The sequence below is a fragment of the Saccoglossus kowalevskii genome, chromosome 17 (genome assembly GCF_978046115.1).
Source record: "Saccoglossus kowalevskii chromosome 17, keSacKowa6.1, whole genome shotgun sequence".
Classification (NCBI taxonomy): Eukaryota; Metazoa; Hemichordata; class Enteropneusta; family Harrimaniidae; genus Saccoglossus; species Saccoglossus kowalevskii.
Window position 1 is genome coordinate 17244181 of NC_140657.1, and position 13486 is coordinate 17257666.

The 13486-nt window shown below is 33.4% G+C and overlaps 1 protein-coding gene across 1 annotated transcript; it reads left to right on the forward strand.

Annotated features, from left to right (window-relative positions):
* Positions 1–203: 203 nt before the first annotated feature.
* Positions 204–9785, forward strand: LOC100378507 (exosome complex component RRP4-like). Its single transcript, XM_002731919.4, has 8 exons — positions 204–326; positions 1362–1463; positions 3685–3730; positions 5253–5408; positions 7130–7198; positions 8073–8252; positions 8570–8698; positions 9392–9785. Exons 1-8 carry the CDS (start codon positions 214–216, stop codon positions 9470–9472), a joined length of 876 nt encoding a protein of 291 aa, XP_002731965.1. The 5' UTR covers positions 204–213; the 3' UTR covers positions 9473–9785.
* Positions 9786–13486: the final 3701 nt, after the last annotated feature.

Below are 13486 nucleotides of genomic sequence, written 5' to 3' on the forward strand. Positions count from 1 at the left end.
TTTATTTCGCTCCAAAGTATAGAGATACGCCTGTATACAAAAATAGAATCGTAGCTTGAGTACATAAATAAATTCGTATCAAGTCAAGTAGTTGTCAGTATTACAAATAATGAGAAGAAAGTTACTCAACATTGACGGTTGAATTTGAGTTTTCCTATAGAGAATGGTTTCTACCGCCGTGGCCCTTGTCCGCCAACGAGGGCGTACTTCAAAATGGCTGTTGATATTCGTCTGCCTCGAAAGAGAAAACGTGGGGAACTCACTTCAGAACCCAGAGGGTTGGTGAGTCCGGGTGATGTTATAACATCAGACACAGGTTTTATGAGGTACGACAGTCCCATTATGTGATTGTAAATTTTTCCCTTTTTTCATAATGATACACAAATAGAACACCCCATCTTATTCCTCTGTATATTTACTGCTGTATTTTCCGAAGTCGGTGTTGTTTCAATTATAAATATTACAATGTAGTAGCGGGGAAACACGTTTAGAACACTGTCGGTAGATATCTATAATTAAGGCTAGGGACTGTGTTTGGAGGACTAATGGAATGATATGGTACTGTATGTACATAATGAATGTACTCTGTGTTGATGGTCAATATAACCAGGTTAAAATTTATAAAGTTTATTTCGAGACTTGAACTTCGGAATTGAAAGTGAACTAGTTTCAGGGCGAAGTTCAACACAATTATCTAGCATACAGTGCGTGACGGAAACCTGTAGCTTAGTTCATAAAAGCATTTATAAATATTTGTAAATACCCAACCTCAGCTTTCATTCTAATACAAATTGTGTATTTGTCATTCAAGCCGCGCTCAACAATGTCTACTCCCTAGCCCTGCGTACATGGCTGTGTAGGGGTGATATTTACATTGGGCTTCTTACGCCACCCCAATATTGGGGCGCAGATAAGGTCCCGATAAATAGGAGCGCCTCCACATTCACAGACCTGTACACAGAGCTATCTACTCCCATACTCTGCACACATGTCTTCAATCGTATATAGATGTGATATTTTGTCTCTGACCATGACCGCGACTGTGATTGCTGATTGGACGATGTTGAACTAACTATTTAAGTCTAATTTATATCCTCATTATACAGGTCTTTCAATCATGTTAATGTTATCCACAACTTTTTCACAAGTTAAATAAAAGATTTTAAATAATTACATACAATTTGTCCAAAATTATTATTTACATGAAAGTATGCAGAATGTTGGGGTAAAAGTTGTGTTTGGAGGGTTAATAATGATTATGAAAATTAATTCAACATATATGCATATATTGGAAAATATATTGAAAAAAACACTGATATTAAATATATGCAAATTTATTCAATGATTCATGTTCATTTCAGAGGTCATGGAACCTATATGGAAGATGATAAACTGCACGCCTCAGTAGCAGGTGTTGTAGAAAGAGTCAATAAACTCATTTGTGTACAGCCCTTGAAGACAAGGTAGGTATTAACAGTTTTAAAAACAGTGTACTAGTATATCTGTACTTTTCATTGTTTATCTGTTTAATACCAATTGCTCCTATACCTGGAAATCTGAAGAGCAAGGCAATTTTGATATTAGCATAAAGATGATTTTATTTTAGTTCCTGTTGACAGTCAATGAGTGCCTGTGTTGTGCTGTCTGTCTGTCTGTTCAGCAAATTTGTGAACACGATATATGAAGAATCGGATAAAACTTAGCATGGGACATTTGCAAGATTTGACAGGTTTTGCTTCAAATCCTTTAACAATTATTCAGGAAAATTTGCATATGATTGGAATCCTTATTTCCTTGGTATTACAAGAATTCGTGCTCAGAATCACCTGAAACTTAACAGTCATACAACTATGGAAAAATTGCAATTTATAAATGTTGTTGGTAATATGTACATAATTAATTAGCTCAATTAGTATCTGAATTAAATTGAATTGAATTCTTGTTGGCACTGTTTACCCTTGATGAAAGTTTTAAAGAGTCAGAAATAATATTAGTTCCAGAGACAGCTCTGAAACTCTTTTTAAATCTAGCTTGGTTTCTTTCTTTCCCACTTTTTTTCTCATGGAATTTGGGAAATCGGGATGTTGCTGTATTTTTAATTTTATAATAGCATGTACGTCTTTTTAAGCAAGTTGTACAGACATTTTAATGGGGTTTATAAATTTATAATTTTTAGACCTCTTACTAAACATCTGTTAAGAAGTGGCTCCTAGCCAATTGACCTTTGTACATTTGGACAGGGCTCTACTGATATCAGTATTACAAAATTATTTTGTCAACTGGGTGACAGTTTTCATTTTCATTTTCAAAATAAGGTGTTTTATTTGTGTTTGTTATATCAACAATAACCCTCAAACATGGTGTATTGAGGAGGATTATTACTTATTTGGTGTTTATTTCCTTTAACAAGTCATACTCTGTGACTTACTGTAAAGGGGGTAATTATTCACTGGGTTTTAATTTAGCTTATTTCGCTGACTGGAAAAATGCGCTAAATTAAAACACAGTGAATATGTAAAATTTAGCATAGATCACATTATCTAAAAGACGAAACCGTGAATTTAAAACCCACTGAATATGCCTGAAATGGTAAATCAGTGAAATTTAAACCCAGTGAAAATTAGTCATTTTACAGTACCTCTCCGGGTTTACTCCGGGTAAGCTAAGTAGGTCAGCATTTTTGATGCATTATTTGTAGATCTGTGGATTATAAATTATTTACTGTCCCTCGCATACAAAAATGTTCTGACACCTACAAAAATTACCAGGGTGACCGCTAATAGTATATGTGCAATTTGTTTACTGTTTCTTCAAGTTTTTTTTTTTAAATTGTACGTGTAAATATGTTTGTTTTTTTTAATTTCAAAATCACTCAGTATTGAATTGATCTAATGAATTTTATACAGGCAGAATTCGCCTAACTTCTATTATACACTGTAAAATACTTTATTTTAGCTGGAATTAATTTTCGCTGAAAAGACTTTTTTTATTTATTTTCACTGATTTTTGATGAGTTGAATGTAAAATATTGAAAAAAAAGTATATTCGCTGGATTTTATTGTCAGCGAAAATAGCGAAAATTATTTCCAAGTGAAAATAATGTATTTTACAGTACATTAATTTCTTCTTTTACTGATCTACATCTTTTAGCCACTTATAGAATCTCTTTTACCACAGTGCATTTCATTCTACAAATACACTATCACTTCGTGTTTTTGTTGCTCCTACCACTGCCAATTGTTGAGATACTGTGTCCAGATGCAGTATTTTCTTTTGGTCTAATGTCCTCTTTTGGTTTTCAATTAAAGTTGGTTGTTTTGTGTTTATTTATTTTGTAACAGGTTATTACCAGTAGTGGTCATCTAGTGAGTAAATGTGGTGTGGGGAAACTCTCGCTAATACCAAATATTAAAGACAAACATTGTGATAGAAATCAAGTTACTCACATCTAATACAATATATGGTGGGAGTGTGTTCTAGGCTTCATATTGTACACTATTTGAGAAATTTTAAATGACCATTTTATACAAGAGACAGGAAAGAATACTTATGCTATTTATTTGCATTATACTTTCCACTTTTACAAATTGTTTGTAAATAAATATCTACTTACCGGTATGTATTATTTGGCTAGATACTAGCTACATAGTGACTATTTTTGATTATTTTGTTTATGTTGTTTAGATATAATGGAGAAGTTGGTGACGTTGTCGTGGGTAGAATAACTGAGGTGAGTTATAAAAAAAATCTTCTGCTCTTCGTTGTTGGTTGTCTTTCTCTGTAATATTAAATGTGGTAAGCCTGAGTGGATGTGTTCTCCTGAATGTGGTAAGCCTGAGTGGATGTGTTTTCCTGAATGTGGTAAGCCTGAGTGGATGTGTTTTCCTGAATGTGGTAAGCCTGAGTGGATGTGTTCTCCTGAATGTGGTAAGCCTGAGTGGATGTGTTCTCCTGAATGTGGTAAGCCTGAGTGGATGTGTTCTCCTGAATGTGGTAAGCCTGAGTGGATGTGTTCTCCTGAATGTGGTAAGCCTGAGTGGATGTGTTCTCCTGAATGTGGTAAGCCTGAGTGGATGTGTTCTCCTGAATGTGGTAAGCCTGAGTGGATGTGTTCTCCTGAATGTGGTAAGCCTGAGTGGATGTGTTCTCCTGAATGTGGTAAGCCTGAGTGGATGTGTTCTCCTGAATGTGGTTTCTATAAATACTGTTTCAAATAAATAAATTATTTATAATGGACTTTGGTATTAATAATATCGCTATTACAATTGAATCCACTGTGCAGTTTTAATGTAGAAAAACAATGAAAGTATAAAGTGCAGTATAGACAATGTAAATAAATATTGTATTTTACACGCATTGTGTACGTCGCTATGGATCTCATATCAAACAGGTCACCGCAAGAAGATTAACACGCTATAAATAAATGGAATTAACAAAATGAAACTTGTAAAAGATTTCTATCTTTTACAAGTTTCATTTTGTTAATTCCATTTATACATTGATAAAAGATACATTGAAATGAAATTTATAAATATATAAAATGTATGTACCAGGCAATGATTATTTTGTGGTTTGAATTGAGGTAGCTACTAGAGTGCTTTTAATGCTTTCCTCTATTTTTGTGAAGTAATTATGAACATATTTTGATAACTCAATTTGTATTTCTTTGTTTGTATTTCTCAGAATGCATATTAGTTTTTCTTCATCTGTTTTGTTAGTTGGCAGTATTAAAACAAGATGTGGGTGTGTCATTATCCAAAAATAGTAGCATGTATCCAAACAATCAATGATCCAAACATAGTTGGATCATTGTTTCTGGTTTTATGACCAAAATGGGACTCCATATTAATGATCAAAAAATTGAATTTATAACAACATGTTCATGGGGATCTAAGTTGTTGCATTATAATCATAAATTTTAGTGTTTGGAAACTGGAGAATATTTTTTATGTTTTTATTTTTATAAACATGTGCATCCACAAATTGTTTTAATCTAAGAAACATACGAACAAAACCTACTGGTAGAACATATTTGGCTATGTTCATTTTAGGATTTATTTTCAGCCTGAGCAAGGCTAGTGTTATATATATACACCACATGATTGGTATATTTCAGAAACTCTGCCAACCGAATATACCAGAGATACAACATTGTGAATTGTTACCATTAGAATGCATTGATCAGAAAACAAACTTGTACATGTTTTCAGACTTACTTGATCAGACTTCTGTACATATTTCTAATTTGTCAGGTTGGACAGAAGAGGTGGAGAGTAGATACCAATTCCCGATTGAATTCCATCTTGATGTTGTCATCTGTCAATCTACCGGGAGGTGAACTAAGAAGAAGATCAGCTGAAGATGAACTAATGATGAGACAATATTTATCTGAAGGTGATCTCATTAGTGTATCCTTTTTTGCAGTGACGTAATTAAACTAGAAAAGACATTTTCAGTATATACCCTATGTATAAAATTTATTTTTGAAATGCAGGTCACTGCTATTTCATCACCGAAGTGATTCACATCTTGAGTGTCCAATAAATAATGTACAAATCAAACTTTTGGGTCTTAAATCATGTATTGGAAATGATATGCAGTATTTCATATTAATATAGTATTTAAATTTCAAAACTGAAACTGCATCTTTCTATTTTCACAGCTTTCTTTTAGGATGTCCAATAAAACAAACTCACTGAAGGGACATTCTTTTCCATGTTATATTCTCTAAAAAAAAATCTATATCTATAAATCTATAAATCTAAAGAAATTAATTTATTTAATAAGGAAAGTACTGAAAAAAATAAAATTAAACTGTTAAGGGCTTATTAGTTATATTATTATACTTGTACTGTAAAATACTTAATTTTTGCTGAAAACACATTTTAAGCGTTTTGTATAGAATTCATTTTCACTGATTTTTGATGAGTTGAATGTGAAACACAAGAAAAAAGGTATATTCGCTGGATTTTATTTGCACTGAAACATTCCATCAGCGAAAATTAATTCCAAGTGAAAATAAAGTATTCTACAGTATATACAAATTTCTATAAACCGATAAAAAATGCATAAGAATGCAATAGAGATATTATTATTGGGCAAAATAATCATCTATTCATGAGAATCTACAGGTTATTTGATACCACACAATGTATACCATCAAAGTTACCACCGGGGGTAATCCTGAAAAAGAAATTACTTGAGCCATTGTTGTCTTATATAATAATAATAATAAATTTATTCATAATACTGTAGGCCTCCGGCCTCAAGGTATACTCATTGTAATTACATAACATGTTACAGAGGACAATGTCATTTTACAGTGACTGAAAAAGAACAAGAAAATATGAAAAGAACATGAACTGTCAGACCAAAATAATTGTGTTACGTTTTTTTGTGGCGAGAAAAATAAATTTAGAAATGTTACGCAAGATTACTGCATTTTGTAATTGTAATAGTGATATAAATTTTTCGGGTGAGGGAAGTGTATAATAATAACTTGGGATGTATTTAGATCTCAACTCTTGGTAAAACGGACAGATAATGCAAAAATGGTACTCCTCTCTACACAATTGGTATTACATAAAATACAAACTCTTTCTGTGTGTGTATTATAGAATTTTCTATCAGTTTCAATATGTAGACAATGGGCAGAAATTCTTAAGTGACACAATGCTTCCCTGTAACAGTTATTTTGGACTGTTTTAAAATAATTCTCTTGACCAAATATATATTTAAATTTTCTATAAAAGCACAGCTTCGGAAATAGCTCGAGTCCACTTTGCTAATTTTGAATATCAATGTCCAAGCATCGCTGTTTGAAAAGCTTAACAAAGTATTCAGAGTTCCCCACCCCTTGGTTGTCTTATATGGTGTGAGATCTATGTGGTCATCCATGTTTTATAAAAAAAAACACAACATCTGTAGAAAATTCAAAGTTATTCTACTTTCATGTAAGAGGGAGAAGAATATATAGAATACTATTTGTTTTTTGGTGAACATTAACAATTAGGGAACACCTGTCAGCAAAATACAATCTAAAGAACAATGCATAATACATTTGATCTTTATTTGACATGTTAATTCTGATGATTGTCTCTTATCTTTAACCTTAACTAATTGTCTACAGGCTGAAGTACAGTCTGTGTTTTCGGATGGCGCTCTTTCATTACATACAAGGAGTTTGAAGTATGGCAAGGTAAACATTCTATCCAATACAACACATGTACTGCTCACTACAAGCACATGTACCTAGATACTTGTCACTATGGTTGCATTTGTCAATTTATACAACATTGGATAAGAGTACCGTATTTATTCTTCTTACTATTACAAATCACTTAATGTAGAAGCCTTCTCATAATAGAAAATACCAAGAAGTTATTCATTTTACAAAATTGTATTCCAGGGCAATATGAGAAAGTAATAGTTGTATTTTAGTGAAGAGTTACCGTTTTGGTAGTATTATTATAATAATAATGCTTTTACCATAGGTTTTTATGGCAGAGATATTATGCCATATCTAAAATTGTAGGCTGGTGACATAGGCTGAAAAAATTATATATTTTTACTGATGGGGTACTTTTTGTTGTCCTGAATTATGTCAAAAAATACATTTTTTCTTTAACATTTTGGTCAAGTGTGTTTCATGGTGCCATGGGACATAAACCAATAAACATTTATGGCCAACTTTCCTAAAAATTTTGAGTAGGCTTCTTAACTTTGGTAAAATGCACACAGCATAAACTTCTATGAAATCTTTATCAGTTAATACTACAATGTATTTGTTTTGTGATATACAGTTAAACTATGCTAGTGACCGCCTCTATATAAAGACTACCTACCTATAGTGACAATTTTAAGGCAGTTGAAAGGCATAATTTATAAGCAACCTGTGTATAAAGACCTCATGTGACCACCATTTTATTCCGCACATGATTTGTTCGAACTGTATGATTGTATTTTAGTTCGCAAGGCCAATCCAATTTTCATTGCATTGTTTTTAATAGGAAAAGAATAACATTCTGTTTTGTTTATATAGAAATTGTAATTACCGGTAATTTGTTTTTCAGCTAGGTCAGGGTATTCTACTCAAAGTGTCACCATCACTTGTTAAAAGGCGTAAAACACATTTCCATAATCTGCCATGTGGTGCCAGTGTTATACTGGGAAACAATGGGTACATATGGATTAGTCCTACTGTTGAAAATGAAAGCTCAGACACAGCAGGAGGATTTATACAGAATCTAGAGGTGTGTTCACTCACATAGATATATCTTTTTTTTATTATGAATTGCACACAGTTGTAGGTTGTGAGCCGGATGTGCTCTACAGCAGTGTGTCCTCTAACAATTTTTCTAGAAATCAGCTTTTGACTCCTGTGGAGGTCAGTCTTCAAGAAAAAACTTGTGACTGTATAGGTGACTTGAAATACAAAAAAGAATTTTTTTTTTTATTTCTGATTGGTTGAATCAGATACTGCAAGTCATTTTATGTTTGAAATTGACAGTACCAATTATGACTACCATTGTAATTGTGATAATTGTTTGTTTTTTTCTTATCTCCACAGCCAGTATCGGAAGATGAGAGAGGTGTAATAGCTAGACTTAGAAATTGTATTTTAGGATTGGCAGAACACAGACTTATGTTGTATGATACTAGTGTACTGTATACATATGAAACATCCACTAAATACGAGGTACATGTAAATACATTATACTGTAAAATGACTAATTTTCACTGGGTTTAAATTTCGCTGATTTACCATTTCAGGCATATTCAGTGGTTTTTAAATTCACGGTTTTATCATTTAGATAATGCGTTCTATGCTAAATTTTACATATTCACTGAATTTTAATTTAGCGCATTTTCCAGTAAATAAGCAAAATTAAAACCCAATGAATAAGTAACCCCTTTACAGTAAATTATGATGCGGAATATCGCTTCTGGATAATTTGATGACTACATTGGCATTGGAGGACATACGCCTTGATTCGTCACTGTTGAACACAAAATTTATAAGAGGAACTATTTGTGGTCACGTAAGGGGTCATTTATCGCAAAAATCAATGTTATACAGGGAATTTTATGGCCATTCTGGCTTGTTCCTATGCGCAAACCTTGATGATAAATAAAGTCACCAAATAAGGAAATGTCAACACAGAGTAATACTTTTGAAAGGCTTGTCTATATAATTACCGGTATGTAGTTTTAGAGAAGAAGTTTATATAATTTGAACAAGTTACCGATTGTTTGTTTTGCGCAGTTCAAGTTTTGAATGCATTATGTATTCACTGAATTTTAATTTTTCTATTTTCTTTTTGATGAAGTGAAATCTGCTAAATTATTAAATTATTGAATCTGAAAAACTAAAATATGTTTGCTTTCACAGATCCATGAACTATTAAAACCTGATGTGATGGAAGAAGTGATACATTTAGCAAGGCTGAAACTAGAACAGGAAGGCACATGAAAATTGCTTGCATATAACAAAACATGCTACTGCCATGATATCATTTCCTGATGAACATATTCCAAACTGTCCATCAATGTTTTCACTGAACTGCCGGGAGTAATCATCTCTACCTAAATACAGCGGCCATTTTGTGCATGACATTAAAGGTGTCAAAGTCTGGAGCGGCTCTAGTTTTGGACAAATAAATAATGTTTTTAAAAGTTCATATTAAAGATTTCTATAATATCTAAGTCACCTGTTCATGATCCAAGACTATACTTGCAATATATGCACAATAGTACATTATGCAATAAGACCAACAACAACAAAATGATGTGGTGTTCCATTTGTTTTTATAAGACTGATTACTGAAACAGAAAAAAACAAACTTTTACCTATTCTATTTTAGTTGAAAGAAAGAAAGTGGATGACGTGCAGGTTTTAACCAGACATGCATGCAAACTAAAAGCAAAACTTTTTTTCAGTGTCCTAATATTAATATTGGCATTTGACCTCGGTAATTAATGACTTTTATTTCACAGAAACCAAAATAAATATGATTACAGTAATAGAGAGTACCGGTAGTACCTCTTGTGTGTTTGTCACATGTTCAGATCCCTTAGGTAGGAAATTTGACACTCCATTAAAATAAGGTCAAGTTCCCCTACTGGTTCTCCTTTCCCAGTAAACATTGATAGGTGCACTGAATAAATACTTACCTTTTGTACCAAGGTCTTTTACATCAATTAAGTACTTTGTAAACATTGCAACAGCGCCACCAACATGAAATCTTGAGTCTGCAAAGCAAGGTATATTTCAGTTTCTACATGGACTTGACCCTGATGTTAAAAAAACAAACTACAAGAGATAAAAAAAATATACTTTATAAAATATACAATAGCTATAAACACTATTTGAGTGAATAAAAAGTTTGTGTGATAAAATTGGCGATTTGTGTCCAAGTAGTTTTGGATGTACATAGAAATGTTTAACCGAGATCAAACAATTGAGCTGTATGTTGTAGAATTCACACAATCTATGTGACACAAGGAAAGAACATAACGCAGACACTTGTAATCGAGTAGTTTTATCTTGTAACACGGAATACTAAACACCATCAAAGTATTTCTGAAATGGTGCCCAAACCTGCAAACATTATTATTGTGAAGAACATAGGTGAAATAAAGAAATTTCAAAATATTATATTCGTCAAAGTGACTATAGGAGTACTTGGTGAAGTTTTATAAGCATCATGCACTCGTATGTGTACAAAATTGAGGTTACAAGATAAATAAATGTCTTTACTAGAAACTGTTGATTGCCCACCTCGTATCAGTGGCTGATGACATTGGATTTGTTTGAAAAGAAAATTGTATTTGCTGAAGTTGATATTATGTCTCCCAGCTCAATACCCATTATATTTGTTAATGTGTGTAACAAACTCCAATTCTCGGGGGGGGGCGGACATCCGGGCATTTTCTACCGCCTGGCAACCCTCGCGGTGAAAACAAAAACCAAAAACTCGCAGAAAACGGTACGTTGCGATGGTTGTTGAGAGTCCCCTGAACAGTGTAACAAGATTAGCCCTACGTGTGTAACGTATATGAATTTGGTTGTTCAGGATTACTTCAAAGTTGAGTTTGTGTTGTTTTCTCGAGTTTTCACTGGCGTTCCACAGCAGCGCGCACAGAGCCCATAGAAATACATGGTACAGTGATGCGCGTCTCAGCAACGTAGAACGTCCGTGACGTAGCTCCGTCCCCGAGGATACGTCTCAGTTGTAAATATCCCAGTGCCATCAATGAACACTAAGTGAAAAACAACTTGTATATAACTTGTAAAAAAAATGATTTGAAGACTAACCTTTGAGATGAGACTACCAAGGGCAACCTTCTGCTATCTGTCTAGCAAGTACACACCTTGCCAAGACCAAAAGTTGTCGTGCAAACCATGACTATAAAGCATGTATAACAACAAGAGATTGGATTAAAAGCTTTCTATAGAGGCAAACATTTCAGATACTTATAGGAGGGCGGGCAAGGGGGGTAGCTGGTACAGTTTTACGGGAAATAAAAAGGGCTTTTTACAAATTACAAGGGAAAAAAAGACGTTTTTACAGTTTACAGTGAAAATTGAATTTTGCAGTGAATTGTGTCATCTAGTCGTTTTACAGTTTCGATAACGTAATTTCCCTGGATTATTCTTTACGGCTTTTTTAATTTGGATGTAAATTCTTGTACGTACCGAGAAAAATAACACATTTTTACAGTGTACGAAAAAAATATTTGATTGATTACGTTGTACGTCTAGCCTGTGATTCTCAGGAAATATACTAAAGTATGTTGCTTGCCTCAAGAACTATTTTGTTATTGTCACAAATTCATTGACCATACATTTTGTTCATTATGTGTGAGTGGCTCGACAACACTAGAGGACGCCCTAACAATGATGACGGAATCATTCGTCGATACGGCACGGTTTCTAAAAGTATGCAATAGCGTAAAACAAGCAAAAAAATTGAATTGTTACGAAGTAGTTCCAGAATAGACAAAATTCGTAAAAGGTAAAATTAATTACCAGTTGTAGTTACTACAAAATACATGATACAGTTGGCAAACTGTTAAACCTTTTAACATTGGAAGCGCCCGTTGCAGTGTTTGACTTCGAAATTGTAATTCGACTAGTATTCAGAAACTATATATAAAACATGGCAGGTTTGCAGATTTGTATATAACCAGGTATATAACTCATCAACAATTATTTGTACAAAGTAACTACGAGAGAAGAAATAATCTTTATATCTCTGGTGATCTCGCGATTAAAGATGTGGTGTTTCGACAAAACGATATACAACTTTAATAAAGAAAAAAAATAATTCAGAATTGTGATATTTCAGGCAAACTGTACTGAATTTCATTTCAAGTTCCAAATTTCTTTTATCATTAATTCAAAATAATTTGGTTCATCTAAAGGATCGTAAAAAACAAATTCCACAAGCGCTGATGATGATGGAACCATACTGGACATATTTTCGTCATTAAACAATCTCCTCAAAATACTTGGTTTGTCAGAAAGGTGCCGTGCCGTGCAACGCACACACAAACTATATGTTGGATATAAATATTTTGTTTGACACTCAAACACTCTCAAATAAGTCAGATACAACATCTCATGTTAATCCGAAACCACATTGCATGTAAAATGGAACCCAGCTGTTAATTACAGATACAGCATTGACCACTTGAAAGTAACAGTCCGAAGACGTTTGGGAATGTAGAGGTCGGACTGAGCGATATTTAGCCATATTGTGGTATGATACGTTCAAGTGTTTGAGAGTGGTACATTTATATTTAACGTTAGCTCGCACTAACCAAAGTTGGTATCGGGCTCAGACTGCATTATACTTTAGTATTACTATAGCAATCTGAGTATCGGGTGAGTTGGTTTTCGGGTGAATTGGTTTAGGTGCGACATAACCGGTACCCGTATAATTAGTGCGAAGAAAGAAGCCCTGGTTATCTCACCAGAAACTGAAGAACTCGAATATCTTTCCCGAAAGTTTATTTCACTTATCTGAATTACAGCCTGTAAAGTGTGCCTGCATAAGCTACCATCCCGCAAAAAATGGTCTAGCCCTTGACAAATCCACAGTATCCTTGTGGAAATTATCCCTTGCGGAAATTGAAAGTCAAAAAGAAAAAAAAAACACAAAACGAATTTTTCCATAACTGGAACAGTTCTTTATGTAACCATACTATAAACAGGTTTAATTTACTCACTGCTGAGCTGTGACTAATACGAGATGCCACGTTACGAATATATAGTTACAAAAATGACCAGACCCATATTTTAGAAACCACGCCCGCACTAATGAGATACGAAGATTAAGTGGACGTTTTTTATTTTTTAACTCGATGTTCGTAATACGAATAATGCAGCATTTCGATTAATACATTTACATTTACAGAAAGGGGCTGGTAATGTTTATAAATACCATGCCATAAGTATATTAATCTCTTTGTTCAGAACAAT

Coding starts and splice junctions, on each gene's coding strand:
- LOC100378507 (XM_002731919.4), top strand. CDS start 214: ATGGCTGTTGATATTCGTCTGCCTCGAAAGAGAAAACGTGGGGAACTC. Junction 5,409..7,129: donor CTGAAGGTGATCTCATTAGT/GTATCCTTTTTT, acceptor AATTGTCTACAG/GCTGAAGTACAGTCTGTGTT. Junction 8,253..8,569: donor GATTTATACAGAATCTAGAG/GTGTGTTCACTC, acceptor TTATCTCCACAG/CCAGTATCGGAAGATGAGAG.